Source organism: Scyliorhinus torazame, chromosome 10 (genome assembly GCF_047496885.1).
Source record: "Scyliorhinus torazame isolate Kashiwa2021f chromosome 10, sScyTor2.1, whole genome shotgun sequence".
NCBI classification, from domain to species: Eukaryota; Metazoa; Chordata; class Chondrichthyes; order Carcharhiniformes; family Scyliorhinidae; genus Scyliorhinus; species Scyliorhinus torazame.
In genome coordinates this window covers 111,174,931-111,202,633 of record NC_092716.1, presented here as the reverse complement: position 1 = coordinate 111,202,633, position 27,703 = coordinate 111,174,931, and the positions used below count along the sequence as shown (strand labels likewise).

General features: G+C 45.8%; 1 protein-coding gene and 1 long non-coding RNA gene across 3 annotated transcripts in view; one reads left to right on the top strand and one right to left on the bottom strand.

Annotated features, from left to right (window-relative positions):
* The first annotated feature begins 11,107 nt into the window (after positions 1 to 11,107).
* On the top strand, positions 11,108 to 11,418 carry LOC140430852 (uncharacterized). The gene is made up of 2 exons (XR_011949568.1): positions 11,108 to 11,245; positions 11,284 to 11,418. It is a non-coding gene; the product is annotated as an uncharacterized lncRNA (long non-coding RNA).
* Positions 11,419 to 11,720: 302 nt separating this feature from the next.
* The window catches only part of cog4 (component of oligomeric golgi complex 4), a 118,143-nt gene continuing 102,160 nt past the window's right edge, over positions 11,721 to 27,703 (bottom strand). For both annotated transcript variants that reach the window (XM_072518605.1, XM_072518606.1), the window contains exons 15-19: positions 21,296 to 21,388; positions 20,338 to 20,421; positions 18,886 to 18,987; positions 16,548 to 16,676; positions 11,721 to 12,150 (exon numbers count right to left, since the gene is read on the bottom strand). In XM_072518605.1, the coding sequence (XP_072374706.1) occupies positions 12,016 to 12,150; positions 16,548 to 16,676; positions 18,886 to 18,987; positions 20,338 to 20,421; positions 21,296 to 21,388 (543 nt within the window). In that variant the 3' untranslated portion in view covers positions 11,721 to 12,015. The remainder of the gene's footprint in view (positions 12,151 to 16,547; positions 16,677 to 18,885; positions 18,988 to 20,337; positions 20,422 to 21,295; positions 21,389 to 27,703) is intronic.

Sequence of the window (27,703 nt, the reverse complement as noted above, 5' to 3'; positions counted from 1 at the left end):
TGTTGGCCGGAACACCGACTCTTCTTCAAAATGGTGCCAAGGGATCTTTTACATCCACCTGAGCAGGTAGATGGGGCTTCACCCGAAAGACTACTCGTGACAGTGTGGCATTCTCTCAGTACTGCATCAGAGTGTCAGTCAGTGTTGGTTCTTCAAAGTGCTGAATTTGGTGCATTTGAGTGCTATAGTGAGAGTTTGGTGACTGGGGGAGTATAAGGCTTCATTTTTAACTAAAGTCTAGTCTTTTATTTAGTTAATTAACTTAAAAGTTGCTGTTTGGTTTAGAAGGTGAATTTTCAATCAGCTTTAAACAAAGGTTCTACTTGTAGGTACTTGCAGCTGGAACTTGTTAATTAGTTAATTGGATTAGGCCAGTTTTCAGAGGCTAGATTCACAGTATAAAAGTGATCCCCTACAGTGCAGACCTTGTTTGCACTGTGCTGAATTTTGTGCATTTGAGTGCTATAGTGAGAGTTTGGTGACTGAGGGAGTGCTGAATTTGGTGTATTTGAGTGCTATAGTGAGAGTTTGGTGACTGAGGGAGTGCTGAATTTGGTGCATTTGAGTGCTATAGTGAGAGTTTGGTGACTGAGGGAGTGCTGAATTTGGTGTATTTGAGTGCTATAGTGAGAGTTTGGTGACTGAGGGAGTGCTGAATTTGGTGCATTTGAGTGCTACAGTGAGAGTTTGGTGACTGAGGGAGTTAGGTGAGGAGGGAGTAAGGTGCTCCTTTCATTTCATTTCCGCAAAGGCCGAGAAGGGAGCCAGGAGTTTACAGAGAGTGCAGCTGACTGGGAGCAGAGTCAGAGGTCCAGTTAGTCCACAGGGCAGCTATATTCTGTAAGGTAAGAGGGGATGTAGGCTAGGGCAGTTGCATGCTCCTCCTGTAGGATGTGGGTGGTATGGGATAGCCCCCATTATACTCCATCTGTGGATTCCCCCCATTATACTCCCATCTGTGGTCGCGAGCGAGACTCCCGGAAGGTATGTTGTCTCCCGGGTGCCAGGGCCAGGGATGTCTTGGATCATATCTTCAGGATCCTTAAGGGGGAGGGGGAGCAGCCAGAAGTCGTGGTGCACGTTGGTACCAACGACGTAGGTAGGAAAAGGTGTGTGGAGGTAATAAACGAGTTTAGGGAGTTAGGCTGCAAGTTAAAAGCCAGGACAGACAGAGTTGTCATCTCTGGTTTGTTGCCGGTGCCACGTGATAGCGAGGCTACGAATAGGGAGAGAGTGCAGTTTGTTTTTGAAAACTCACCACTATTCTTAGAAGTCCCCCTATACCAAAAAGGACCGACATTCTAAATGGTGATCAGGGATTCTCACTCCCTGACTCCGATGCAAGCTTCAGTGGGTGCTATTCAGGTCAAACTATATTTTCAAGTTAACCCCCGGTATAACCCATGCCTTCACCGAAGATTTCATCTACTTACCACTTAGTAGCATCGATCCTGGGTCCCGCATTGCTAAGTAAGTAAAGTAGACTAATAACCACTGTTTCAGGTTAAAACATTTAAGTTATTTTATTATTATATATTTTCTTTTAAAAGCTGCAAATACTTTCTTTACAGAAAGGAAAAAGTTCTTGCTTCTGGATCCTGCTGGTTGGTTGAAGGGACCTTCAGGCCCAACTTGACAATCAATCTTCTTTTTAAAATCTGGTCTTCATTAGATGTATTAGCTGGTTAGCTCAGTTGCTGTGTCCTATCTTTCCCATGTACCGAGATATGAGAGCTGGCTCTGCTGGCTGTCTCTGAGCTGACTCTGGCTCCTCATTAAATTCTAGTCTTCCTTAGATGTATTAGCTATTTTAGCTCGGCTGCTCTGCCCTGTCTCTTTCCCATGACCGAGCTGATTGTAATCTGACTCTAGCTGCTTGTTCCTTCTCTGCTTCTCTCTCTCTCCCTCTGAGTTCTGGTTCTCGTTGCCCTGGTCTCGAGGTTTATATTCGCTTTCTAACAGTTAAGTTTTTCTGACGTTATTGTAAAGTAACTCTTGATTAACTTTGATTGTAAAAAGTATCTTTGATCTAAACCTTCTAATCCAACGAAGTATTCATTTTGACATGACTTCATCTCATAGATCTGATTACATTGTTTCCTTTGTGATGTTCAAAATGCTTTGGTTTCAAGAGGTGTTACTTTTAATTCCTGTCATTTCTATAGTTTTATTTTCCAATTGTGTCCTCAGCTCATAATTTTGACTTTGATTTTGGCTTTGAATTATGTTTCTCGTAGACTGAGTCTCCAGTTTTCTTTAATTTACCTGGTATTAGCAAATTTAGAACCTCATCCTTTCTTTCCCAGATCCTTACTAAGATAGTTACTGTGGTGTTGGGTGCTCTGGTGCACAGATGAGCCAACACAGTTGTATGTGGTACAACTCTATTTTATTATAACTCTTATATTACAGTTCGTTCTGGATACTCTGCACGTGCTGTCTCCCTGAGTGTCCCCGGCTATAGCTGTGTCCTGGTTCTCCTCTGCCGCTCTTCCTGACCACCAGGGGTTGTGTCTGTGCTTTTATATCTTTCTGTCATTGGTTGTGGTGTTGTGTGTTCTGATTTGTCTGTTGGTGTGTCTATCATGATGTGTGTGTTTGAATATCATGACATCCCCCTTTTTTACAAAGACAAGTGCCTACGTGGTTATAAATACAATTGTGTCGTGAGTGCATCTAAGAGTGTGCGTTTGTGTTGTGTACAGCGTGTGTTTATGACGTAACTATTTACATGGGGCGATGTCGGGTGCGTCACACTAACAAGGTTGTACCATAACAAAACTTGGATGCGAGAGAAAAAAAAACTTGAACATTGGTCCGGTCAGACGATATCTGGAACAATAAACAACAACAGGTTATAATACAGAAGTGTTTGACTTTTTGAACGTATTAACAGCGTTATAAGTCCAGTCTAGTGGGTGACCGCCTCAAGAATGGGCTGGTCCTCAAGCCGGTTCAGCTGTGGAGATTTGTGGTCACACTGGTTCACCTTGGACTGTTGGAGGTGATGCTGTTGCCGAAGTCTCTACTTTACCATTTGTTGTACTTCCTGCAGTGCTTGGTCTTTTTCATTCTTGCAAATATGACATTCAACATCTTTGTTAGTGGTGCCCTGGCTGTGGTTTGGTTCTGGTGGCGATGGAAGGGGCATGATCCGTGGCATCTCCACGAAGTCATCCTTGGGAACCAGTGGAGGATCCGGCGTGTGCGTACGGTGCAGTTGCGAGCGTGGAAGGCGGCACAGAGCCCGCTGATTGCGCCTACGCACCAATCCATCCGCCCTGCATGCCAGGAACAAGGTGGAGTCTGTTTTCTTTTTATGTTTGTGGTGGACGGCATCTTGTAGCCGATGGGTCGTTGCCATTGAAGTAGCACCATCACTAATATCATGCAAGGCGATGACTGTGCCAGATGTGGAAGTTGGCCAAGACCGTGTACGCTGGTTCCGGCCACCTGCTGTGCCGGAAGGGCGACTCCGCAGAGAAACGTCGAAGCATGTCGCCTTGGATAGAGAATTGTTGCTCGCATCAACGTCTGGCGATGGCGCGAGTTGGTGTGTCCATCTTGGACCGCCGGTGCTGGTTGCCACTGCCGACCCAGTGGGACTGCCACGCGATCCATTCCCTGTCGCCGTGGCATCTGCCGTCACCCTGAGCGTGCCATCACCGAGGCCGCGACACCGCCCGTCCGGAGCAAGGTCTGGCGTGCGCAGATCAGAGTCGGCGCTTGGCTGCTCCCCATCTGGAGTCCGGTCTGCCTTCCGTCGATGCCCCCCGTCCGGAGTCCCAACAGGTTCACTGGAGGCAGCCGAGATTCCCTGAAGCTGCACTTCTGGAGTCGGAACATGCAGGAATGCACCAACCAGTGGAGAGGCTCGAGCCATCGAGGGTGGAAGCGGTGCGCCGCCACCGCAGTCGTCAGTGGTCCCACCGTGATCGTTGAGTGCCTTGGTACGCACTAGGCGAGGTCTGTCACCTTGCACCTTTTGCATGGGAAGTGGGATGCTGTCGTCACTCGTCTCACATCCCGTGGATAGATCGTCATTAGCAGCTTGCTGTTCACTAGGGTTGGGTAAATTGTCAGAGTTTTCATCTGGTGGTGCACACCATGTCGGTGGACTGTCATTGTCTTGCCATTGTCCTTCATTTGGGCTTTTCTTCTTTGGAACTTTAAATCTTCCCCCAGACATTGCAGAACCTTGTTTATTACCCCCAAATTCTCCCATATGTATGGTCTCGAATATAGTATCCACTGTTTCTATCGACATTGTACCATTTTCCAAAGAACATTCCGTTTCACTTTTCTTCTCAGGTACCTCATATGTAACTTTGTTTGATGTACATGCCTTCATGGTCTCTGGGTCTGATTTTGCTGGGACTGGCATGGTCACAGTCTCTTTTTTACTGTTCTCAATTGCCCACATTATACTCCCCATACATAACTGCTTGAGCACTGGGGTTAGTGTGGTACAATGGATAATCGGTTCGACCTTATCTGCATCTTCATCATTAGTGGAAAGCACACTTGGTTCACTTGAAACTGCTGTGGGTGTTAAATTCGTTATCTGGCTACTCGATGTCGGTGTCCTCAGGATTCTTGCTCCAATGTTCTGCTCAATAATCAGTGGAGTGTGTATAGGTTCAATGCAATTAATGTTCCCTTCCAGGTTTGAAGAGTCATTACTGACTAACTGCTGGTCTCCGAAGTTGGGATTTTGCGGCATTGTGTTGAAGGGAGACATTTGTCCCTGCTGTGGATATGAGTCAGGTTGTGTTATTTCCATTACCTGAGGATCAATGTCTTGTCCATTTTTTCGATCCGTACTAAAACACTGGCAATTCTCAGTCTGCTCCTTGCAAGTTAAACATACAATTAATTTCGTTAGGAAATCCTCAGCATCCTTCTGTGGCCGTGCTGCATTATTAATCTCTGTTCGGCTACTATGATCCTGAAGGTCAGCGCATAAACCTTTTTTCTTCGGGCTTGGACGAGGCGATTCCTTTGGCTTGTCTTCAGTTGGGCTTGAACAGTCTTCAGCGCTGTGCCCTTTATTGTAGCATGAGAGACCGTCATGGTCATGCTGCTGTGTAGTGGAGCATGGTAGGCTGTTATAGCCTTCTTGCTGTTCACGGGAGCATGGCAGACTTGCATCGTCTGCCGCTGGTTGGTCAGGAGAGGTTGCTAGACCCTCATGGTCTTGTTCCTGCAAGGACTGCGCTCTGGAGTCTTGCGTTCCTTCCATCGTGGAGTCCGTCCACGAGCTCTCTGTGGAGGCTTGTGACACTGGAGTCACTTCTTGTTCGTGCAAGGACTGCGCTCTGGAGTCTTGCGTTGCTTCTATCGTGGAGGCTGTCCACGAGCTCTCTGTGGAGACTTGTGACACTGGAGTCACTTCTTGTTCGTGCAAGGACTGCGCTCTGGAGTCTTGCGTTACTTCTATCGTGGAGGCTGTCCACGAGCTTGCTGTGGAAGCTTGTGACACTGGAGTCACTTCTGGTTCATGCGAGGACTGCACTCTGGAGTCTTGCATGTCTTCTTTCATAGAGTCGGGAACGTTGAGCGGGACGTGGACCACGCTCTGTGTGGCAGCAGGGCACTCTCCGTGTGCTTGCACCGCTCCCTGTCTGGTAATGTCAGGCTGCAGCATCATCCGGTACTGATAAGTTGGAACGTCATATCTGCTGGGTTGAAGATCCTCAAATCCGAAAAATGAATCCGCATCTGCGTCGGATTCAGTATGGGGGCCGCCAATGTGCAACACGAAAGGTTCGTCCGAGTCATAGTCATATAGGACCACGGAGCTATCATTGGGCTCGCGAGGTCCGGAAACACTGTAAAAATCGTCATCGAAGTATTCAAGGTCGGAATCATCGGCTTGTGCGTAGGTAACTGCTTGTCGGAGGGTTCTTCGGAGGTAAAATTCATCTCCTGGGTCAATTTGCGGCACTGCGCTGTCATTCCAGGTGAGGGAAGGTTGTTTTACAGCTTTAACAGATTTTTGTTTTTTTGATTTGGGACGTTTCCCTTTTAAATTGGATTTGGGACATTTCCCTTTTAAATTGGTGCAGTCTGGGGCCTCTGACATCCTGACGCTCGGTATGTAGCACGTAGGAAGCGACTGCGCATGCTCAGATCGCTGTTCCTTTACCGATGGCCATTTTCTTAACTGCGGATGCGCACCATATTGCGCATGCGCATACGAAACTTCCGGTTCTGCGCACTTCTCGCGCAACTTTGCTAGCGTTATACCTTTAGCAAGATGGCCGTCGACCTCGACCCAGCCTTTTCTCAGGCCCGGGACCTCGGGCTCCGGGATCCCAGCCACGAGGTGAGTACTGCAGCTTTTCTTACCTTTAAGTCCCCATTGGATTGCGTATTCTTCACAGTACTTGGCGAATTTGCCCATGACTGCCTGGTAATCGTGCCTTTGCTGCCTCCTGAAGAACCTGAACCTTCTGAACATTGCTCTTGCCCTTGCACCGGCGACGATGAGGAGAAATTCAATTTTTTCCTTATCATCCAGGTCTTGGAGTTGAGCTGCCGCCAGGAACATCTCGAACATTTGCCGGAATCGCCGCCAGTTTTCGTGGAGGTCGCCGTCGCACTGGAGCGCCTGCGGAACCGGGAGCTCATACATCATGTCTGGGCACTGCTGGTTGTCTCTGTACACTGGATGTATGCCGGCAGGTATCGATCCACTCCTGTACCATGTGGTGTTGGGTGCTCTGGTGCACAGATGAGCCAACACAGTTGTATGTGGTACAACTCTATTTTATTATAACTCTTATATTACAGTTCGTTCTGGATACTCTGCACGTGCTGTCTCCCTGAGAGTCCCCGGCTATAGCTGTGTCCTGGTTCTCCTCTGCCGCTCTTCCTGACCACCAGGGGTTGTGTCTGTGCTTTTATATCTTTCTGTCATTGGTTGTGGTGTTGTGTGTTCTGATTTGTCTGTTGGTGTGTCTATCATGATGTGTGTGTTTGAATATCATGACAGTTACTTTCAATGAAGGTGTGAGCCATTGTTTTTGGCTTCATTCAAAATCCTGTTTGTCTTGTTTGCTGAGCCTGCTTGACCAAGGATATCTGCATTTTACAATCCTGACAAGTTGAACACGTGGCTGCAGGAATGGTGTAGGAGGGAGGGCTTCAGGTATTTGGATAATTGGAGCATATTCTGGGGAAGGTGGGACCTGTACAAGTAGGAAGGGTTGGATCTGAACCAGAGGGGCGCCAATATCCTGGGAGGGAGGTTTTCTAGTACTCTTCGGGAGGGTTTAAACTAATTTGGCAGGGGAATGGGAACCGGATTTGTAGTCCAGCAACTGAGGTAGCCGATATTCAGGACGCCAAAACATGTAGTGAGGCAGTGGGGAAGGGAACACTGACAAAGGAGAGTACTTGCGGGCACGGAGATGGGTTGAAGTATACTTCAACGCAAGCATCAGGAATAAGGTGGGTGAACTTAAGGCAAGGATCGGTACTTGGGACTACGATGTGGTGGCCATCACGGAAACTTGGATAGAAGAGGGGCAGAAATGGTTGTTGGAGGCCCCTGGTTATAGATGTTTCAATAAGATTAGGGAGGATGGTAAAAGAGGTGGGGGGGGGGGGGGTGGCATTGTTAATTAGAGATAGTATAACAGCTGCAGAAAGGCAGTTTGAGGAGGATCTGCCTACTGAGGTAGTATGGGTTGAAGTCAGAAATAGGAAAGGAGCAGTCACCTTGTTGGGAGTTTTCTATAGGCCCCCCAATAGTAGCAGAGATGTGGAGGACAGATTGGGAAACAGATTTTGGAAAGGTGCAGAAGTCACAGGGTAGTAGTCATGGGTGACTTCAACTTCCCAAACATTGAGTGGAAACTCTTTAGATCAAACAGTTTGGATGGGGTGGTGTTTGTGCAGTGTGTCCAGGAAGCTTTTCTAACACAGTATGTAGATTGTCCGACCAGAGGGGAGGCCATATTGGATTTGGTACTTGGTAATGAACCAGGGCAAGTGATAGATTTGTTAGTGGGGGAGCATTTTGGAGATAGTGACCACAATTCTGTGACTTTCACTTAAGTAATGGAGAGGGATAGGTGCGTGCAACAGGGCAAGGTTTACAATTGGGGAAGGGTAAATACGATGTCAGACAATTGAAGTGCATAAGTTGGGAACATAGGCTGTCAGGGAAGGACACAAGTGAAATGTGGAACTTGTTCAAGGAACAGGTACTACGTGTCCTTGATATGTATGTCCCTGTCAGGCAGGGAAGAGATGGTCGAGTGAGGGAACCATGGTTGACAAGAGAGGTTGAATGTCTTGTTAAGAGGAAAAAGGAGACTTATGTAAGGCTGAGGAAACAAGGTTCAGACAGGGCGCTTTAGGGATACAAGATGGCCAGGAGGGAACTGAAGAAAGGGATTAGGAGAGCTAAGAGAGGGCATGAAAAATCTTTGGCAGGTAGGATCAAGGAAACCCCCAAGGCTTTTACACAAATGTAAGAAATATGAGAATGACTAGAGCGAGGGTAGGTCCGATCAAGGACAGTAGCGGGAGATTGTGTATTGAGTCTGAAGAGATAGGAGAGGTCTTGAACGAGTACTTTTCTTCAGTATTTACAAATGAAAGGGGCCATATTGTTGGAGAGGACAGTGTGAAACAGACTGGTAAGCTCGAGGAAATACTTGTTAGGAAGGAAGATGTGTTGGGCATTTTGAAAAACTTGAGGAAAGACAAGTCCCCCGGGCCTGACGGGATATATCCAAGGATTCAATGGGAAGCAAGAGATGAAATTGCAGAGCCGTTGGCAATGATCTTTTCGTCCTCACTGTCAATAGGGGTGGTACCAGGGGATTGGAGAGTGGCGAATGTCGTGCCCCTGTTCAAAAAAGGGAATAAGGATAACCCTGGGAATTACAGGCCAGTTAGTCTTACTTCAGTGGTAGGCAAAGTAATGGAAAGGGTACTGAGGGATAGGATTTCTGAGCATTTGGAAAGACACTGCTTGATTAGGGATAGTCAGCATGTATTTGTGAGGGGTAGGTCTTGCCTTACAAGTCTTATTGAATTCTTTGAGGAGGTGACCAAGCATGTGGATGAAGGTAAAGCAGGGGATGTAGTGGATTTTAGTAAGGCATTTGATAAGGTTCCCCATGGTAGGCTTATGCAGAAAGTAAGGAGGCATGGGATAGTGGGAAATTTGGCCAGTTGGATAACGAACTGGCTAACCGATAGAAGTCAGAGAGCGGTGGTGGATGGCAAATATTCAGCCTGGATACCAGTTACGTGGTGGACCGCAGGGATCAGTTCTGAGTCCTCTGCTGTTTGTGATTTTCATTAATGACTTGGATGAGGGAGTTGAAGGGCAGGTCAGTAAATTTGTAGACGATACGAAGATTGGTGGAGTTGTGGATAGTGAGGAGGGCTGTTGTCGGCTGCAAAGAGACATAGATAGGATGCAGAGCTGGGCTGAGAAGTGGCAGATGGAGTTTAACCCTGAAAAGTGTGAGGTTGTCCATTTTGGAAGGACAAATATGAATGCGGAATACAGGGTTAACGGTGGGGTTCTTGGCAATGTGGAGGAGCAGAGAGATCTTTGAAAGCTGCCACTCAAGTCGATAGAACTGTGAATAAGGCCTATGGTGTGCTAGCGTTCATTAACAGAGAGATTGAATTTAAGAGCAGCGAGGTGATGATGCAGCTGTACAAAACCTTGGTACGGCCACATTTGGAGTACTGTGTACAGTTCTGGTCGCCTCATTTTAGGAAGGATGTGGAAGCTTTGGAAAAGGTGCATAGTATATTTACCAGGATGTTGCCTGGAATGGAGAGTAGGTCTTACGAGGAAAGGTTGAGGGTGCGAGACCTTTTCTCATTAGAACGGAGAAGGATGAGGGGCGACTTGATGGAGGTTTATAAGATGATCAGGGGAATAGATAGAGTAGTGTTGCTAACTTTTGGTTGGTTCAGTTGGCTCTGTTTTATAACCTTTGCTCTCGAGTCGCCAGGTATCTTTGATACCGCCACGAGGTTCAAATAATGATCAATAACTAAACACACCAGTTAGTAAGATTCAAATCAAAGCACATTTATTATACACAGTAAATCGCTACTCATGCATAAATTCTACTTCTAAGCTACTTCTACAACTAACAGGCCTTTACTTAGCTTCGGACTGGCCCACCAGGTCAGGGAAACAAATGGCCTTTCGTTCGGATTCTGAAACTGCAGGGTTCAAAGCCGGTATGTACTGGTAGCTAGGAGCGCCTATCTCGTAGCGAGCGTCGACTTGAGAGTTACTTCAGTGCTGCGGCAGCTTGGACAGTTCACTCTCAAGGGTTGGTTTGCGTTGCGGAGTGACCCTGTCAAAAATAATGATTTGAGCTTGGGGGCTTAACTTTATAGTCCCCAGGGGCTTCCCGCCTTTCGGGGCAGACCCTGTACCTGGTTCTAGGTGATTGGACTTTGTTCCAATCGCTTGGTTCATTTCTCCAATACTGGAGCGGTTCCCTGATCGATGGGTGGTCTTGAGGTGTCCGTTAACCTCTTTTGTGTTGGCTCCTGCTGGCGCCGGGGAGTCTCGCTTAGCTTTGTTTGTCCCTAATGTTGTGAATGTTCCCGGGGATTGCTTATTAGTATGTAGATGGCTGCTTGTATCGATGCTGTCTGGGCTTTTGCAGAGTTTAATACACAGTAACTTGCACCTGCTGGTTTCTGCATGTGTTGGCTGAATTTCCCTTCAGCCTTTCTCCATTTTAAATCGGGACATGGCCAACTCAGGTGGCTACAGTAGACAGTCAGAGACTTTTTCCCCGGGTGGAACAAACCATTACCAGGAGACATAAATTTAAGGTGAATGGTGGAAGATATAGGGGGGATGTCAGAGTTAGGTTCTTTACCCAGAGAATAGTGGGGGCATGGAATGCACTGCCTATGGAAGTAGTTGAGTCGGAAACATTAGGGACCTTCAAGCAGCTGTTGGATAGGTACATGGATTACGGTAGAATGATATAGTGTAGATTTATTTGTTCTTAAGGGCAGCACGGTAGCATTGTGGCTAGCACAATTGCTTCACAGCTCCAGGGTCCCAGGTTCGATTCCGGCTTGGGTCACTGTCTGTGCGGAGTCTGCACATCCTCTCCGTGTGTGCGTGGATTTCCTCCGGGTGCTCCGGTTTCCTCCCACAGTCCAAAGATGTGCAGGATAGGTGGATTGGCCATGATAAATTGCCCTTAGTGTCCAAAATTGCCCTTAGTGTTGGGTGGGGTTATGGGGATAGGGGGGAGGTGTTGACCTTAGGTGGGGTGCTCTTTCCAAGAGCCGGTGCAGACTCGATGGGCCGAATGGCCTCCTTCTGCACTGTAAATTCTATGATAATCTAGGACAAAGGTTAGGCACACCATCGTGGGCCGAAGGGCCTGTTCTGTGCTGTATTTTTCTATGTTCTACGTAGGGATTACGACAACCACGTCTCAACCCGCCTTGAGGTGACATACCAGTGCCCATGTTTTCAAAAAGAATTCAGGAAATAAGATCCAGTAATCGAATGCTGGTTACCGCTTCACTTTTTAGAGATACGGAGTCCTGCCAATTCAGCCAAAATCAGGAAATCTCACGTCACCTATAGAATCTAGGATTCTTCCTGGTCCGAATGGACAGTGTAATAGATCGCATTTGGGAAACTACACCTTAAAAACAATCTCTCTCACTCTCAAACTTAGACAGCACAGTTCAAATGTAGTGAAGTAACACCCTTTATTCCAGGAGCAGGGTGTGGATATATTGTTTGGTTCTGAACCTGTCCCAAAGGCACTGAAGCTGGACATGTTCAGACAATCTGTCAATTAATGCACATCGATCCTATAATACACCAGCAGAAAAGCAGGAAAGTCAATCCCATTGCACTCCAGACCACGTCAATGAAGTTTTTTTTCAAATGCTCGACAAGGCCTGAAGTTTCAAAAGTCAACATCTCGCTGCCCAAGAGGAATGACAACAATTGATTCTCTGAAGAATGATCACACTCGGATGCTACAAGCGAAGCCTCTTGATGTCCTCGCTACGAAAGTCATTCCGCAGTGCAAGCACCTGACGCACCTCAGCAGGCGTAAGGCGCCAGGTCAATGGCCCAGAGTTCTGTCCCCAGTAATCTAAAATCTCAGTGACCTGCAGAAACAGAAAGTGTCATGAGATGTATGCTGCAAACCCCCACGTTAAATAGCGATTGAAATACATTACAGTGGAGTTATCCACCCAGAAATAAAAAGATGAATATTGACTTGCTCGAGTGACACGTGGAAACAAGAAACTGGAAATGTGCGTCCACTAATAGAAAAGGTCTCCAGAGGCAAAGACTGAACTGGGAGAGAATCTGGGAGTAGTAATTGATCAAAGCAGGAAACAACTGGTCACTGTGAGGCAATTATTAATATAGGATATCGAGGGGGCATTGGATTGAAAAGCAAAGCAAATGATACTGACACTGTACCGACCAATTCAGTACCCACACAACGGCCAATTTCTGGAATATGATGAGCAGTTTTGGTCATTAAATAGATATGAGAAGGAGTTCAGGGAAGAGTGGCATGAACAAGGGTTTATAGAGGCTAGGTTCAGAAAGGAACAAACAAATAAACATGTTTTCGTTGGAGAAAGAAACCTGACAAGAGACATAACACAACTCGTTCAAATAATGAAATGGTACAGGTATTTCATTTAGAACGAGCAACAATAACACTCAAGTTTCATGCAAGGTTAAACAGAGTAGAAATTTTCCCGACAGACTCCCCAAAGAGCATGTTGATCGAGGGTCAAACAACGCTATTAGATGAATCAATATGTCCCTTGAATGGGGAAGTCAACAACTGTTGATACAAGGGGAACATTAGAATAACAATATTCCCTGGATGGAGAGGACTTGATGGGCCCATGCCCATTCTTCTCTTGGGAGCTTCAGAAGTTCCTAAGCAACTGTGTTGCTGGAGCTAATGCCATGTTTTAGATTGACTCTGAATCACACTGTTGTTGTCTTGTAACTATCTTGTCCTCAATTTGTTTGAATCTTTCAATCAGCCTGCTCATCCACAGCATCAATAAAGGGTGGGTCAGTCACCATCGGCATCCTATGGGATGTGACTATGGCTCACTGACCCCCTCATCTTCTCCAGTCACTCTGCTCCCTCCAACACTCAACCACTTAATCGTCCTCAATCTCTCAAAATACTGGAAATACCCTGCAGCTCAGGCACATCTGTGAAGACAGGAATCAAGTTAATGTCTCAGGGGAACCCTCCATCAGAGCTGGGAATACTTAAGAAATTTAACACATGACTTGCTAAGTGGGAAAGAGGTAAATAAAAGAACAAAAGGAAAGGTCTGTATTTGGGTGAAAGGAGTAGAGATTAAATGACAAAGGGATGATGGTGCAAGGGAAAAGGAGATGGTAATGGGGCAAGTAAAGAAACAAAAGGTCGGTCTAAAGGAGGTGTAAATGTGAAAAATAGAATTATCCGTAGCATTGTCCAAACAAGAAACAGGGGCAGAGGCTATCATCTGAAATTGTTGAACTCGCTGTTCAGGCCAAAAAGCTGTGAAGTGTCTAGTAGTTAAAAGATCGGGTACTGTTTCTCGAGCTTCATTCTTGACCATTAACAGAACTGTGTCAGAAGCTACGGACAGAAAGGTCAGAGTGGAAGTGGAGCAAAGAATTAAAGTGACAGGCAACTGGAAGCCTGGGATCACACTTGCAGACTATATGGGGATGTTCTACATAACGGTCACCCAATTTATGTTCAGTCTCCCTAATGGAGAAGAGATAACATTGTAAGTAGCAAATACAATTACAAATTTGAAAGTAGTACAAGTAAGTTTCAATTGGAAGGAGCGTGTAGGGCTTTGGACAATGAGAAAGGGGGAGATAAAAGGGCAGATGTTGCATCCCCCACAGTTGCCATAGACAGTTGGAAGGGATGCAGTATTGGAGGTAAATGAGGAGTGGACCAGGGTGGTTGTGGAGGGAATGGCCTATTTGGAATGCTGGGAGGGGAGTGGAAAATGTGTTTAGTGTTGGTATCACACTCAAGGTGGTAAAGGAGTGGACAAGAGAAGCCTATTGTGATTCTGCGGGCAAGGGGCAGGGGTAAGGGAATAATTGTGGAAATGGAATGGACTCAATCATGGACCCTGTCAACCATAGTTGTGGGGTCATTCCGGAGTTGAGGAAAAAGGAAGACCTATATAAAGTGCTGTTACTGAAGATCACATTGTCAGAACAAATGCAGTGGGTCAGATAAACTGGAAGAATGGCATGGAGCTCTGACAACAACTCGGGTGTGAGGAAGTGCAGTCAAACTAGCTGTAAGAGTCAGTGGGCTTATAGTGCTTCACCCCCCAACCCAGCCCCTGCCATCAAACCCATTTTCTTGCAGTACTAAAAAACCATCCCCATCTCCAAGTTCTGTCAGTTATGACAATGGGCAGCACGTTTCACAGCGGTCAGCACTGCTGCCTCACAGCGCCAAGGACCTAGGTTCGATCCCGGTCCCGGGTCACTGTCCGTGTGGAGTTTGCACATTCTCCCAGTGTCTGTGTGGGTCTCACCCCCACAACCCAAAGATGTGCAGAGTAGATGGATTGGCCACGCTAAATTGTCCCTTAATTGGGAAAAAAAAGAGAATTGGGCACTTTAAATTATAAAAAAGGTTATGACAATGGGTCATCAACTGAAATGTTAACACTGATGTTCTCGCTCTATTGATGCTACCAGACCTGCTGAGTAGTTTTTATTACATTCTCTCAAATGGTTTCTCCTCCCATGTCCACGTTTCAAGGTTTCATCCATTCCTCATCATTGGTGAGGTTATTAAAAACATAGGGTCACCTTTCACTTATACACTAACAACGTAGCTGTCCCTCACCCCCTACTCCATCAATATTCTGATTGTTCCATTGACTCTAGTCATTGTCTATCTGATCCAAAACTTCCTCCAGCTTTAGGACACAAAAACAAAGATGTGTTCATCAGTTCCTGTGGATACTGACTCAGTCTTCTTCCCTGCTACAGACTCAGTCCAGATATCTGGAACCCTGGTCACTGTGTTCAATCCAAAATTCAGCTTCATAATCAATCTGATTCAAAGGTTTTTCTTTAACTTCTACAACTCTTGTGTGTTCCACCCTCATCTCTCCTGTTACCAAAACTAATCTTATTCGACATGGGAGGTGCATCTCTAGACAACCTTCTGGTCAGCCTCACTACTCAATTTCTCATTCTTACATGCGGATCGGTAGCACAGTGGTTAGCACAGTTGCTTCATAGCTCCAGGGTTCCCAGTTTGATTCCCGGCTTGGGTCACTGATTTGATTTGATTTATTTATTGTCACATGTACCGAATTCTGCAGCCAAAGGAACGTACACAGTACGTACATAGTAGACAAAAAGAATAATCAACAGCGTACATTGACAAATAGTACATCGGGGCAGCACGGTGGCGCAGTGGTTAGCACTGCAGTCTCCCGGCGCCGAGGTCCTAGGTTCGATCCCTGCTCTGGGTCACTGGCCGTGTGGAGTTTGCACATTCTCCCCGTGTTTGCGTGGGTTTCACCCCCACAACCCAAAGATGTGCAATGTAGGTGGATTGAAAACGCTAAATTGCCCCTTAATTGGAAAAAATGAATTGGGTACTCTAAATTTTTAAAAAAAGAAAGACAAATAGTACATCAACAACAGTGATTTGGTCTGTGCGGAGTTTGTATGTTCTCCCCGTCTGCGTGGGTTTCCTTCCTCAGCCCAAAGATGTGCAGGTTAGGTGGTATGGCCATGCTAAATTGCCCTTAGGTTAGATGGGGTTGCTGGGTTACGGGGATAGAGTGGAAGTGTGGGCTTAAGTAGGGTGCTCTTTCCAAGAGCCGGTGCAGACTCGATGGGCCGAATGGCCCCTTACTGCACTGTAAATTCTATGATCTCACCCTTCTCTACCATGTATTCTCCAGCCTGTGTGCATTCTCCATTTCTTGAGTACCACCCCAAAAGTTGTTTCTCTACTGCACTATCAGCAGTTTCTCATTCAGCCACCTTGCCTTTACACTCTGAATGTGCCTGTTTCACTCAGAATCTCCAAATTGTCAGGGCCGCCTTCTCAGCTGTTTTTGCTCTGTCTTGACCCACTTCCCCCTGCACATTATCTCCCACCCCCCCATCCATTCACTATCCAGGCTGAGATTGCTGTACGTAGTTCTCTATGTTGCTTCAAAACACATCATTCAGATCTCTCTCAATCATGCCAGCTTCATGAGCTCTATTTGTTATGACTGACGAATATTGTCACTTCCTGTTATAGGAGCTACGTTAATTTACAGTTCAGGAACAAGTCACTCGGCCCAACAACTCCATGCTGCTTTCCTACATCACAACAATGCATACACTTCATAAGTGTTTCATTGGCTGTAAAGCAGTTTAGGACTTCCTGAGATTGTGTAAGGAGTTATACATACAAGTCTTTCTTCTTTATGCTCCCACCAGCCTCTTCCCATTCTCTTTACTACACCTTACACTAGGCACTCACCCTTTCCAGATTCAGTATGGTTGCCATCTGGGACAGGCGAGCGAACTTGTCGCGAATGGTCCACGTGATCACCGATGTCAGGTACGCAATAAGCGATCGGAGCTCCTTATCAAACTGCAACCCACCAAGCTGAAAAGTAACCAAAGGAGTTCAGGAGGAGATCGGGCAAAGTTAGTTTTTTAAGAGACAAGTGAATGTTAAGAAAGATGGGAGATTTCCACTGTCTAGGTGAGAAAATTTAAATAAATGCACAAACAAAGTCTCATTCAAATCTGTTTTGTAAATGAAGGAGTTTCTCGAGCCCCTCCTTCCCATTTTAATCAAATGGCCTTGTGGGCAAATGCATTGCCTGCCATGATGTCAAACTATGTAAATAAGTCTCACTCTGTGCTGAAGAGGTTACTCCCTTTGTTATTTTTAAAATAAATTTAGAGTACCCAATTCTTTTTTCCAATTAAGGGGCAATTTAGCGTGGCCAATCCATCTACCTTGCACATGTTTGGGTTGTGAGGGTGAGACCTACGCAGACATGGGGAGAATGTGCAAACTCTACACAGGCAGTGACCTGGGGCCGGGATCGAACCCGGGTCCTCGCTGCCGTGAGGCAGCAGTGCTAACCCTGTCATTCCCTTTGTTAGTTGACAGCTGCAGTTATTTCCTATCATCAATGTGCCTGAGCTAGAGATCAGATGGAAAAGAGAAAAAGAAGCTTCAGCGAAAACGTGTACATATATTCAGCATCTTTCCATGCCTTGCGGTTTCTGAAGCATATTTTTTCCACCTTTTGCAGTTTTCCTCTTTTCCTTGTCTGTACTGGACATCATCTGTGATCCCTGGACTGTTTCTCCCCTGCTAGCCCAGGGTTGCTGAGACAAGTGTCATGATAGGGAGATATTAGGAACTTGGGTCCAGAAATGGAGTCCAAGATGTAGCAGGCAATTTAGGGGTTAGAAAAACTGATGGCAGCAGACTCAGAGGGATACGTCCACAGCCTGAGTTACCTTGTCCCATTCAGACTTAACTGAACAAGATGATCCACTCAAGATCCATTGTCGGGCAGCACAGTGGCTAGCACTACTGCCTCAAAGCATCCGGGCTTGGGTCACTGTCTGTGTGGAGTTTGCGTTCTCCCAGTGTCTGCATGGATCTCACCCCCACAACCCAAAGATGTGCAGCGTAGGTGGATTGGCCATGCTAAATTGCCCCTTAATTGAATTTTGTTTTAAGATCCATTGTCATTAGGGACAACCTTGTTTGACCAGCTAACATTATGGAGTCAGCCAATGGAAGATTAGTTGCAATTGAATGGTATAGCTTTGTCATTTTCAATAAAACAGGAGTAGACAATTAGCCATGATAACAAGGGATTCAAGTCTGGCCACCTCAGGGGAGAATCTTTGTTTGAGGGGTGGGCAGAGTTTAGAGAGATAGGTAAAAATGTTTTTTTAAACATTAACAACAGAAGGCTGTGGAGGTCACCCAGAGAAGTCACGAAGGAAGCTGTTCCAGATACAGATGTTCGATTAGGTTTCTAAAGGAACTTGACTTACAGCAGGCAATTGCTTCATAAATACCAGTATCATTTTTGCCTATCTATGTAATTGGAATAAGAGCTGTATGTTTATTGGACGTGCTGTGTAATGGGAACTAATGTGTTACAGTCAAGAAACTGCATGTAATTTGTTAGTGTTAGAATTAAAGTAAATGTTTAAATATTGTTTTATTTTAATAAAGTTTGTTTATAAAATAACGAAGCCCCATTTCTGCACCGCATTAAAACTTAAAAACGTTACCCGTCTGGTTCAGTATCCTAACCATTGCTGACATCCATAACACAAGTGACATAGCCTGTTGCCAAGCTAGGAGTAAGCCTGCGATCATACCAACATAGTAACCAGATTAACACCAAGCCATTCAATCAGATCTTGACTGGTCTGTCCCTCAACATCAATTATGCCTTAGTTCCATAACCCTCAAAAAGACAGCTTCAATTTTTCAACTGATTCTCAATCCCAACTATTTTGGGGTGAAATAGTCTAGTAATTTTAAGGTTATGCCTCCCTGTTCTGGACCCCCCCCCTTGAGATCGGAAAGATAACTATTAAATCCACTGATCATCTTAAGTATTCAATTAGATCACCCCTTAATCTTCTATACTTGTAGTTGAATGAATATAAACCCAATCTGTGCAACCTGCCCTCATAAAATAATCCTTTTTACACATTGGTACAGTTCAGGAACAAACATGGCTGGCTCCTTCACCCAAAGAACCATCAGTTCAGCTTATTTCAGAACATGTACAAAATATTGAAGTACTCATAACCGTTGCCACTCATACCCGGCTGAATGTCGACTTGAGGACCACCTTCTCCAGTTCAATTGCGATCAGGCTCGTCATCAAACTGGTGAGGCTATCGTAGATCACCTGGGACAATCCAACCTAGAAAACACAGACACAGTCACACATAGAAACAACCTCGAGAATCAGTGAGCATCTGTACAAAAACGGACTGTGTTTTGTGGGCTTCACTGTACAAGTGGGACAAGGAGCTTTATTTTCACTGCTTTCCTCCTTGCTACTCAAGGAGCTGACGCTTGCAAGTATCTGGTTCTATAATGCTTGTTACTCGTGGGCAGTGTGACTAAGACAATAATCAGACTATCCGCCAGTGGGTGGCATCAGAGCCGAACTGGACTTCATCGCTATTTGATGTCCCCAAACACTGACCAGTGAGAGTCACTGGACACAGTCAGAATTGGGTACTAGTTGCAAAGTTTACCCTCACTGAGATTAGCTAACAGTACTAATTGAGGCAGCACGGTGGCGCAGTGGTTAGCACTGGGACTACAGCGCTCAGGATCCGGGTTTGAATCCCGGTCCTGGGTCACTGTCCGTGTGGAGTTTGCACATTCTACCCGTGTCTGCGTGGGTTTCACCCCCACAACTCAAGATGTGCAGGTTAGGTGGATTGGCCAATGTAAATTGTTCCTTAATTGGGAAAAAAAATAATTGGGTTATCAACATTTTTTTTAACAACAGTACTAATTGAACCCGTGACCTCCTGTCATGTGCCTCAGTTCACAGTGCCTCGATCCACTGGGCAAACAGATCTGCTTCACACCCTACTCAATCAAAGGATTCTGTTAGTTGGTAAACTGTACAAATCTCAATCTCCATACCCAGTGATACTTCTTTCACTCAACGACTAGGACTGAGGAGTTATGAAAGCAGAGAGCTACTCTACACCCAGTTTTGCAGAAGAACACTGGATGGTGAAAGATGAGGGGTGTTCATTTACTTTTTCATCACACCTAATCCACTATGAACAATAATGACCTCTGAAATCACAAATAAAGTAGACGTCAGATAGGTTTCTGTGTCAAAACGCTACTGTGATACATCCTCCCACTCGCGCAAGCACTCCACTCTCACTCAGCTAGTCTGGCGGCTGGTTAACATCTAGAATTCTCATTATTTTAGACACAGAAACAGAAGATGGTCCAAGGTCTAAAAACAGAAATGCTCAAGTCGCAAAAGGAACGTCAATATAATTGAAGGTAGCTGACATTGTACAGAACTAAATATTGCAGGAAAACAAAACCAGGGTATGGGGAGATGGGTGGGGAATAAAGAGTTTCATTGTCTTGACATTTTGGGGAAAGAACAATTAAGAGGCAATGTTGCTGCCAGTTTATAATTTAAAATCCTAATTAAGAAAGCTGCATTTCTTGTCCCGGACTTCAACTTCACTGAAACTTTATGGATTTTAAGCAAATCTTGCACACACACCTTGAATTCTGTCATTAGTTGCTCCAGGTTGAGAATGAATTGTTGGACCCAGGGATCATTGGCTTCATAATCATTAAACTCCTCCTGGAATAAAAGAAAACAGTGTAAAGCAAGTAGAATTCAAGTGGACAGGCTGCAATACGACACATCAGGAATTTGCTCCCTTATTAAATGGTTGTTTAGGACTAATTGAATATCATTGCTCACTTTGGCAGTTTTAAGAACATTAAGAACGCTTCTACAACAAATTATACTGAACATATAGGATATTGGAGGCTGGTTAGTATTGGTCTATTATTGGGTTTCAGGCATGTCTGCAATTGATGACACCCTCAGACTACTGCATCCCAGTGCTAACTCCTATCAATCTATACCTCATGTGTTGGGACCTCAGTTAATAACAATGCTGTTTGTGGAGGTCTTCTGTTTCTCGGTTGTGTTTTGGATGTGACTATGACTGAACTGTTGATTTGCTGATTGCCCAAAGGTGCCCAATAGTCCAGGGGTTTTTATGCTGCAATCTGGGCTGAGGAAACGATGAAGAGATTCTGATGTTTTGCCTGTGGTTTTATCAGTGATGGTCATGTTGGGTGTACAACATGTAGAAAGGATAACAAAGTGTTGTACAGATTGTGAATGTTACAGCTAATATATAAAAAAAGATAAATTGTGAAACTAAGGCAACAATGGATTTATATGTGTGGGATGTACTGTCCACTTGAGACGCAAAGTGACAATGCACTGGGCTAACAGGTAGTGGAATACAGAAATGTACAAATTGGGCAGTGAGATAATGGGTTTATAAATAATGTGCCCCATACTACACCAAGCAACCTCAACTCTGAGAGCTGCATGTATTTTCAAGACACGGTGACACGAGCAAATTTCTGAAGTTGGAGATGTTTTTAATAGTGTTCAGGCACTTGCTTATTTTTTGCATAAGGTTAAATGTTCTCACCTCCTCAATGTTGTGCGAGATGGAGAGGAATCCAGTTATCCAGGGCTTAATCTGAGGTTTGATTGCTGTTGTGTTGAGTTCTGCTAAACCTTCCTGTAAGACAAAATCCTAATTAGTAACATACAGCAGTCAGAAGCTGACCTGTGAGGAAGCAGTGGGGCAGGGCAGAGCAGATCCTCCAGACACTCAGGTGCTGAGCTGTGAGGGAGCAACGGGGTGGTGCAGAGCGTCAAGATTCCAGACACTCGGGAGCTGAGCTGTGTGGTAGCAGTGGAGCGAAGCGGAGTCTCCAGACACTCAGGATCTGTGAGGTAGCGGTGGAGCGGAGTGGAGCCTCCAGACACTCGGAAGCTGTGAGGGAGCAATGGAGCGATTTACAGCCTCCAGACACTCGGGAGCTGAGCTGTGAGGGAGCAGCTGAGCGGAGTTCCAGACACTCGGGAGCTGAGCTGTAAGGGAGCAGCGGCGCGGAGCTCCAGACACTTGGGAGTTGAGCTGTGAGGGAGCAGCGGCGCGGAGCTCCAGACACTCGGGAGCTGAGCTGTGAGGGAGCAGCTGAGCGGAGCTCCAGACACTTGGGAGCTGAGCTGTGAGGGAGCAGCGGCGCGGAGCTCCAGACACTCGGGAGCTGAGCTGTGAGGGAGCAGCGGGGCGGAGCTCCAGACACTCGGGAGCTGAGCTGTGAGGGAGCAGCGGCGCGGAGCTCCAGACACTCGGGAGCTGAGCTGTGAGGGAGCAGCGGCGCGGAGTTCCAGACACTCGGGAGCTGAGCTGTGAGGGAGCAGCTGAGCGGAGCTCCAGACACTTGGGAGCTGAGCTGTGAGGGAGCAGCGGCGCGGAGCTCCAGACACTCGGGAGCTGAGCTGTGAGGGAGCAGCGGGGCGGAGCTCCAGACACTCGGGAGCTGAGCTGTGAGGGAGCAGCGGCGCGGAGCTCCAGACACTCGGGAGCTGAGCTGTGAGGGAGCAGCGGCGCGGAGTTCCAGACACTCGGGAGCTGAGCTGTGAGGGAGCAGCGGGGCGGAGCAGAGCCTCCAGACTCCAGACAATCAAAAGACTGAATTCAATTTTTGAAAAGTGGTGTCAGCACATGGGAGAGCTGATAGGTTGGTAGTGGGTAAGGTTTTTTCTCCACTTTAAAGCTGCATTAAGGAAAGGTAAGAGTTCTAGCTTTTAGTTTTAAATAATTTGAATTATTTTCTGCTCAGCATAAATTTGAAGTAGGAGCCTTTGAAGTATGACAGTGGAGCTCAGTCCTGTGTTTTGCTCGGCCTGCAGCATGTGGGAACGCTAGGCATTCCTTGCAGTCTGGGTGACCACATTTGCAGGAAGTGCCACAGGCGTGACCAGCTTGAGAATAGGTTTTGGAACATAAGTGTCAGCTGGAGGCACAGCGGTGCATCCGCGAGGCTCAGAGGTTCGCAGATAGCACGTTTTTAAATGTGCTCACCCTGCAGTTGAAGGAAGTGCAGTCAGAGAGGGAATGGGAGGGGGAGGCAGGCAGGTAGTCAGGAAAGTCCCAGAGAATTTGTATTTGGAGGAAGGATTTGCAAGTCTGGAGGAGCTAAGGGAGAGGGTAGAGCTGCCAAGGGGAAGTGAGTTCAGGTATCTGCAGGTTAAGGACTTTGCGCGAAGGGTTTCCTGAGGTTGCCGGGATATACCCTGCTGCGGCGACTGCTGCTTCCGGATGTGGAAGGAGAGGGAAGAATTGGGGCTATATACAAGGGCTGGGGGTTCAGGGAGGCGATAGGGTGGTGAAGATCAAGGAGAAATGGGAAGCGGAGTTAGGAGGATGGAATGCGGCACTGCGTTGGGTAAATGGGACCTCCTCTTGTGAAAGGATGAGCCTGCTACAGTTTAAGGTGGTGCACAGGGTGCATATGACTCAGGCAACAATGAGTGGGTTCTTTCAGAGGGTAGCAGATGAGTGAGAGGGGTGTGGGCGGGGGCCAGCAAATCACACGCACATGTTTTGGGGTTGCGAAAAATTTGAAAGATTCTGGGTGGGAGTTGTTCACGGTCTGAGCCAGGATAGTGGAGGAGGAGGAGGTGGACCCGGACCCTTTGGTGGCGATATTTGGGGTTTCCGAGAAGCCGGAACTCATGGAGAGGAGGAAGGTCAACATCGTGGCCTTCGCCTCTCTGATTGCACAGTGGCAAATTTTGCTGGAGTGGCAGTCGGTATCGCCCCCGGGGGTAGCGGCATGTTTGGGTGACCTGTATGACTTCCTGCGGTTAGAGAAGATAAAGTATGAGTTAAGGGGCTCAGCAGAGGAGGTTTGAGAAAAGGTTGGGGATGTTTGTGACCGTGTTTGAGGAGCTGTTCGTCGTGGGGGGGTGGGGGAGGGTGAAAAAGGGGGAAAATGTGTACAGATTGTATAGTTGATTGTTGGAAAGTATATTTCCCGGGGTGTTTATTTGCTGTAACCTGTTCTGATGCATGTTTGGAATAAAATATATATATTTTTGTTAAAAAGGAAAGTCCCAGAGTGCATCGCACTCAATAACTGTTAGTGTTGGTAAACGGGGAGAGTGAAAGAGGGATGAGGTCCTTCAACAAGAATTTAGGAAGCTAGATAGCAGATTGAAAAGCAGGACCTCAAAAGGTTGTAATCTCTGGATTACTCCCGGTGGAAAGGAATACACCTGGTTCTTGGAATTGAGGTGGGCCAAATAAATCAAGTGTTAGTGGGCAAACATCTAGGAAACAGCGAACATTGTGTCATAAGGTTTAGGATGGTGACTGAAAAGGACAATCGGCAATATAGGATAAGATTAACTGGGGAAAGAGTCAACCTCAATGGGGCAACAGGGTGCTGGGTTGGTTAGACTGGAACGCAAGTTGGTGGGAAAAACTGGAGCGGCACAATGAACACACATTGAAAAAAGAAATGGTTTGGGCACAGTCAAGGTATATTCCCTCACAAGGGAAACCCAAAGCTCCATGGATGAAAAAGGAGGAAAAAAATTAAGTTGGGGAAAAAGTGTGCTTGGGACAGGTGTCAAGTAGAAAATACAGTTGAGAACTCCGAGAAAGACAGAAGGTTCAGAGGAGAGGTGAAAAGGCACATTACAGAAGTGAAGAGGGATCATGAGAAAAAACTGGAAGTCAACAAAAAGGGAAATCCCGAAGTCTTCTATTGGCATATAAATAGTAAAAGGAGAAGTCGGGCTGATGAGGGGCTTAAAATGGGAATTTACACATGGAGGCAGGGGGCAAGACTGAGGTACTAAAAGAATAATTTGCATCTGCCTTTACCAAGGAAGCAGATGTTACACAGGACATGGTGACCAAGTAAAAAACTCTAACACTAGAAAGGTTAAAACTGATAAGTAGAAAGCGTTGAATAGATTGTCAGTACTTAAAGTTGAAGGGGCAGCACGGTGATGCAGTGGTTAGCACTGCTGCCTCACGGCGCCGAGGTCCCAGGTTCGATCCCGTCTCTGGGTCACTGTCCATGTGGAGTTTGCACATTCTCACGTGTTTGCGTGGGTTTCGCACCCACAACCCAAAGATGTGCAGGGTAGGTGGATTGGCCATGCTGAATTGCCCCATAATTGGAAAAAAAATTAATAGGGTATTCTAAATTTTTTTTTTAAATACTGAAAGTTGACAAGGAATTTGAAGGAAGTGAATTTGAATGGAAATTGCAGAGGCACTAGTCACAATCTTCTCTGGACTCAAGGGATGTGCCAGAGGACTGGAAAATTACAAATAGAACATAAAACATACAGTGCAGAAGGAGGCCATTCGGCCCATTGAGTCTGCACCGATCCACTTAAGCCCTCACTTCCACCCTATCCTCATAACCCAATAACCCCTCCTAACCTTTTTGGTCACTAAGGGTAATTAATTATGGCCAATCGACCTAACCTGCACGTCTTTGGACTGTGGGAGGAAACCCACGCAGGCACAGGGAGAACGTGCAGACTCCGCACAGACAGTGACCCAGTGGGGAATCGAACCTGGGACCCTGGCGCTGTGAAGCCACAGTGCTATCCACTTGTGCTACTGTGCTGCCCCCACTTGTGCTACCGTGCTGCCCATGTAATGTTATGCATTGCCCATGTTATGTTATGCAATGTTATGCCCTTGTTCAAAAAAGGTTGTATGGATAAGCTCAGCAATTACAGGCCAGTCAGTTTAACATGAGTGGTGGGGAAGCTTCCAGAAACAGTTATTCTTATTATAATCAATAATCATTTGGAAAAATGTGGGTTGATTAGGAAGAGCCAGCATGGATTTCTTAAGAGGAAATTGCGTTTAACTAACTTGCTGGAGTTTTTCGAAGAGGTAGCAGAAAGGGTCGATGAGGGTAATGCTGTTGATGCGGTGTACATGGACTTTCAAAAGGTATTTGTTACAATGCCACACAACAAACTTGTGAAAAAATATATAGCTCATGAAATGAACAGGACAGTAGCAATGTGGATACAAAATTGGGTGAATAATAGGAAACAGAGGATAATGGTCGATGTATAATTTTCAGGCTCAAAAAAGATTTGTAGTGGTGTACCCCAGGGGTTAGTAGTGGGCTCCTTGTTTTTCCTGATATATTAATGATCTAGATATTAGTGTGCAGGGGACAATTTCGAAGCTTGAGAATGAGACAAAACTTGGAAGCATTGTAAACTGAGAGGAGAGCAGTGTAGAACTTCAAAAGGACATAGACAAGCTAGTGGAGTGGGCAGATAGGTGGCAGATGAAGTTCAATGCGGAGAAGTGAGAGATGATGTATTTTGGTAGGCAGAACATGAACAAACAAGATAAAATAAGGGGTAAAATTATTTAAGGGGTGCAGGAGTAGAGGGACCTGGGCGCATGTGTGGATAGATCATTGAAGGTGGCAGAACAGGTGGAAAGAGCAGTCAATAAAACATATAGTATCCTGGGCTTTATTAATAGGGGCATAGAGTACAAGAACAATTATCATAGAATTTACAGTGCAGAAGGAGGCCATTCGGCCCATCGAGTCTGCACCGGCTCTTGGAAAGAGCACCCTACCCAAGATCAACACCTCCACCCTATCCCCATAATCCAGTAACCCCACCCAACACTAAGGGCAATTTTTGGACACTCAGGGCAATTTATCATGGCCAATCCACCTAACCTGCACATCTTTGGGCTGTGGGAGGAAACCGGAGCACCCGGAGGAAACCCACGCACACACAGGGAGGATGTGCAGACTCCACACAGACAGTGACCCAAGCCGGAATTGAACCTGGGACCCTGGAGCTGTGAAGCAATTGTGCTAACCACCATGCTACCGTGCATAACAAGGATGTTATGCTGAACTTACACAAGACATATTTAGACCTCGAGTTGAATATTGTGTACAGTTCTGGGCGCCATACTATAGGAATGATGTGAACGCTTTGGGGATTGTGCAGAGGTTTGTGAGAATGGTTCCAAGCAAGATGAATGTAGGAATTTCAGATATATTCTATTATAGGTATTTGGTGCAGTAAAGATTAAAAGCCTGTGTTAGTCTGTGTATGACTTCAGTTAAAGTGTTTTTAAAGAATCTTGGTTGGAAAGGTTTTGGAAGCCAGAGGTGAAATTAAGGCATTGTAAAAGCTTGGACTAATGGAGTTTTGTTTGGATTAAGGGGGTGCCCTGTGGAGTTAATTAGATAAATTGTGTTTCAGCTTGGTAAGATGATGTGATTAATGAGAGGAACTAAGGTACCAGACATTTTGCAGAAAAATAATTTAATTGAGTTTTAGATTGGAATGTGAGCAGGTGTCAAGAATCTTCTCTCACTGCAGTTCAGTTAAAGATATGTCTGTAGATAGATTAGCAGTTTCTTTCCAAGCAGTTCAGAATTGTGTGGCTGGAAGGTGAGCTTAAACAAGCTGAGAAATAGGTTCTGAAGAAATGTAGCCAGAGTTTCTGCATAGTTCTGACAGGATTCAGGTCTTTCCTTTAAAACAATCTCAAAGAACATCTCTGTAAAGCAAGTATGCCTGGATCTGCTAATTGTATTTGAAAATTGATTGAAAGCTGAGATGGTTTTGTTGTTCGAGTGGGAATAAAGATAGCAGTTAAGGGTCATTGTGTCACTGTATTGATTAACTTTTTTTAAGGGGTAAATGGAAGTTATTTTCTTGTGTGATGTTAAAAATATTTTAATACTGGGTTAGTAATAAAGTTTGTTTTAATACACCAAATCCACATTTTGCATGAAATCACTTCTGGAGCGAAGTATCCTTTCTTTAGTCTTGCAAAATTAAAAGAAAATATTGGGGTTTCTGTCCAGTATCCTAGCAACTGTCAGGATCATAATACAAGGATGAGGATAGATTGGAGTGGTCGGGAACAAGGCCATGGGGAGATATGTTCAAAATCATGAGGGGACTGAACAGAGTAGATAGCGAGTAACCGTACCTGCTTGTAAAATGATCAAGA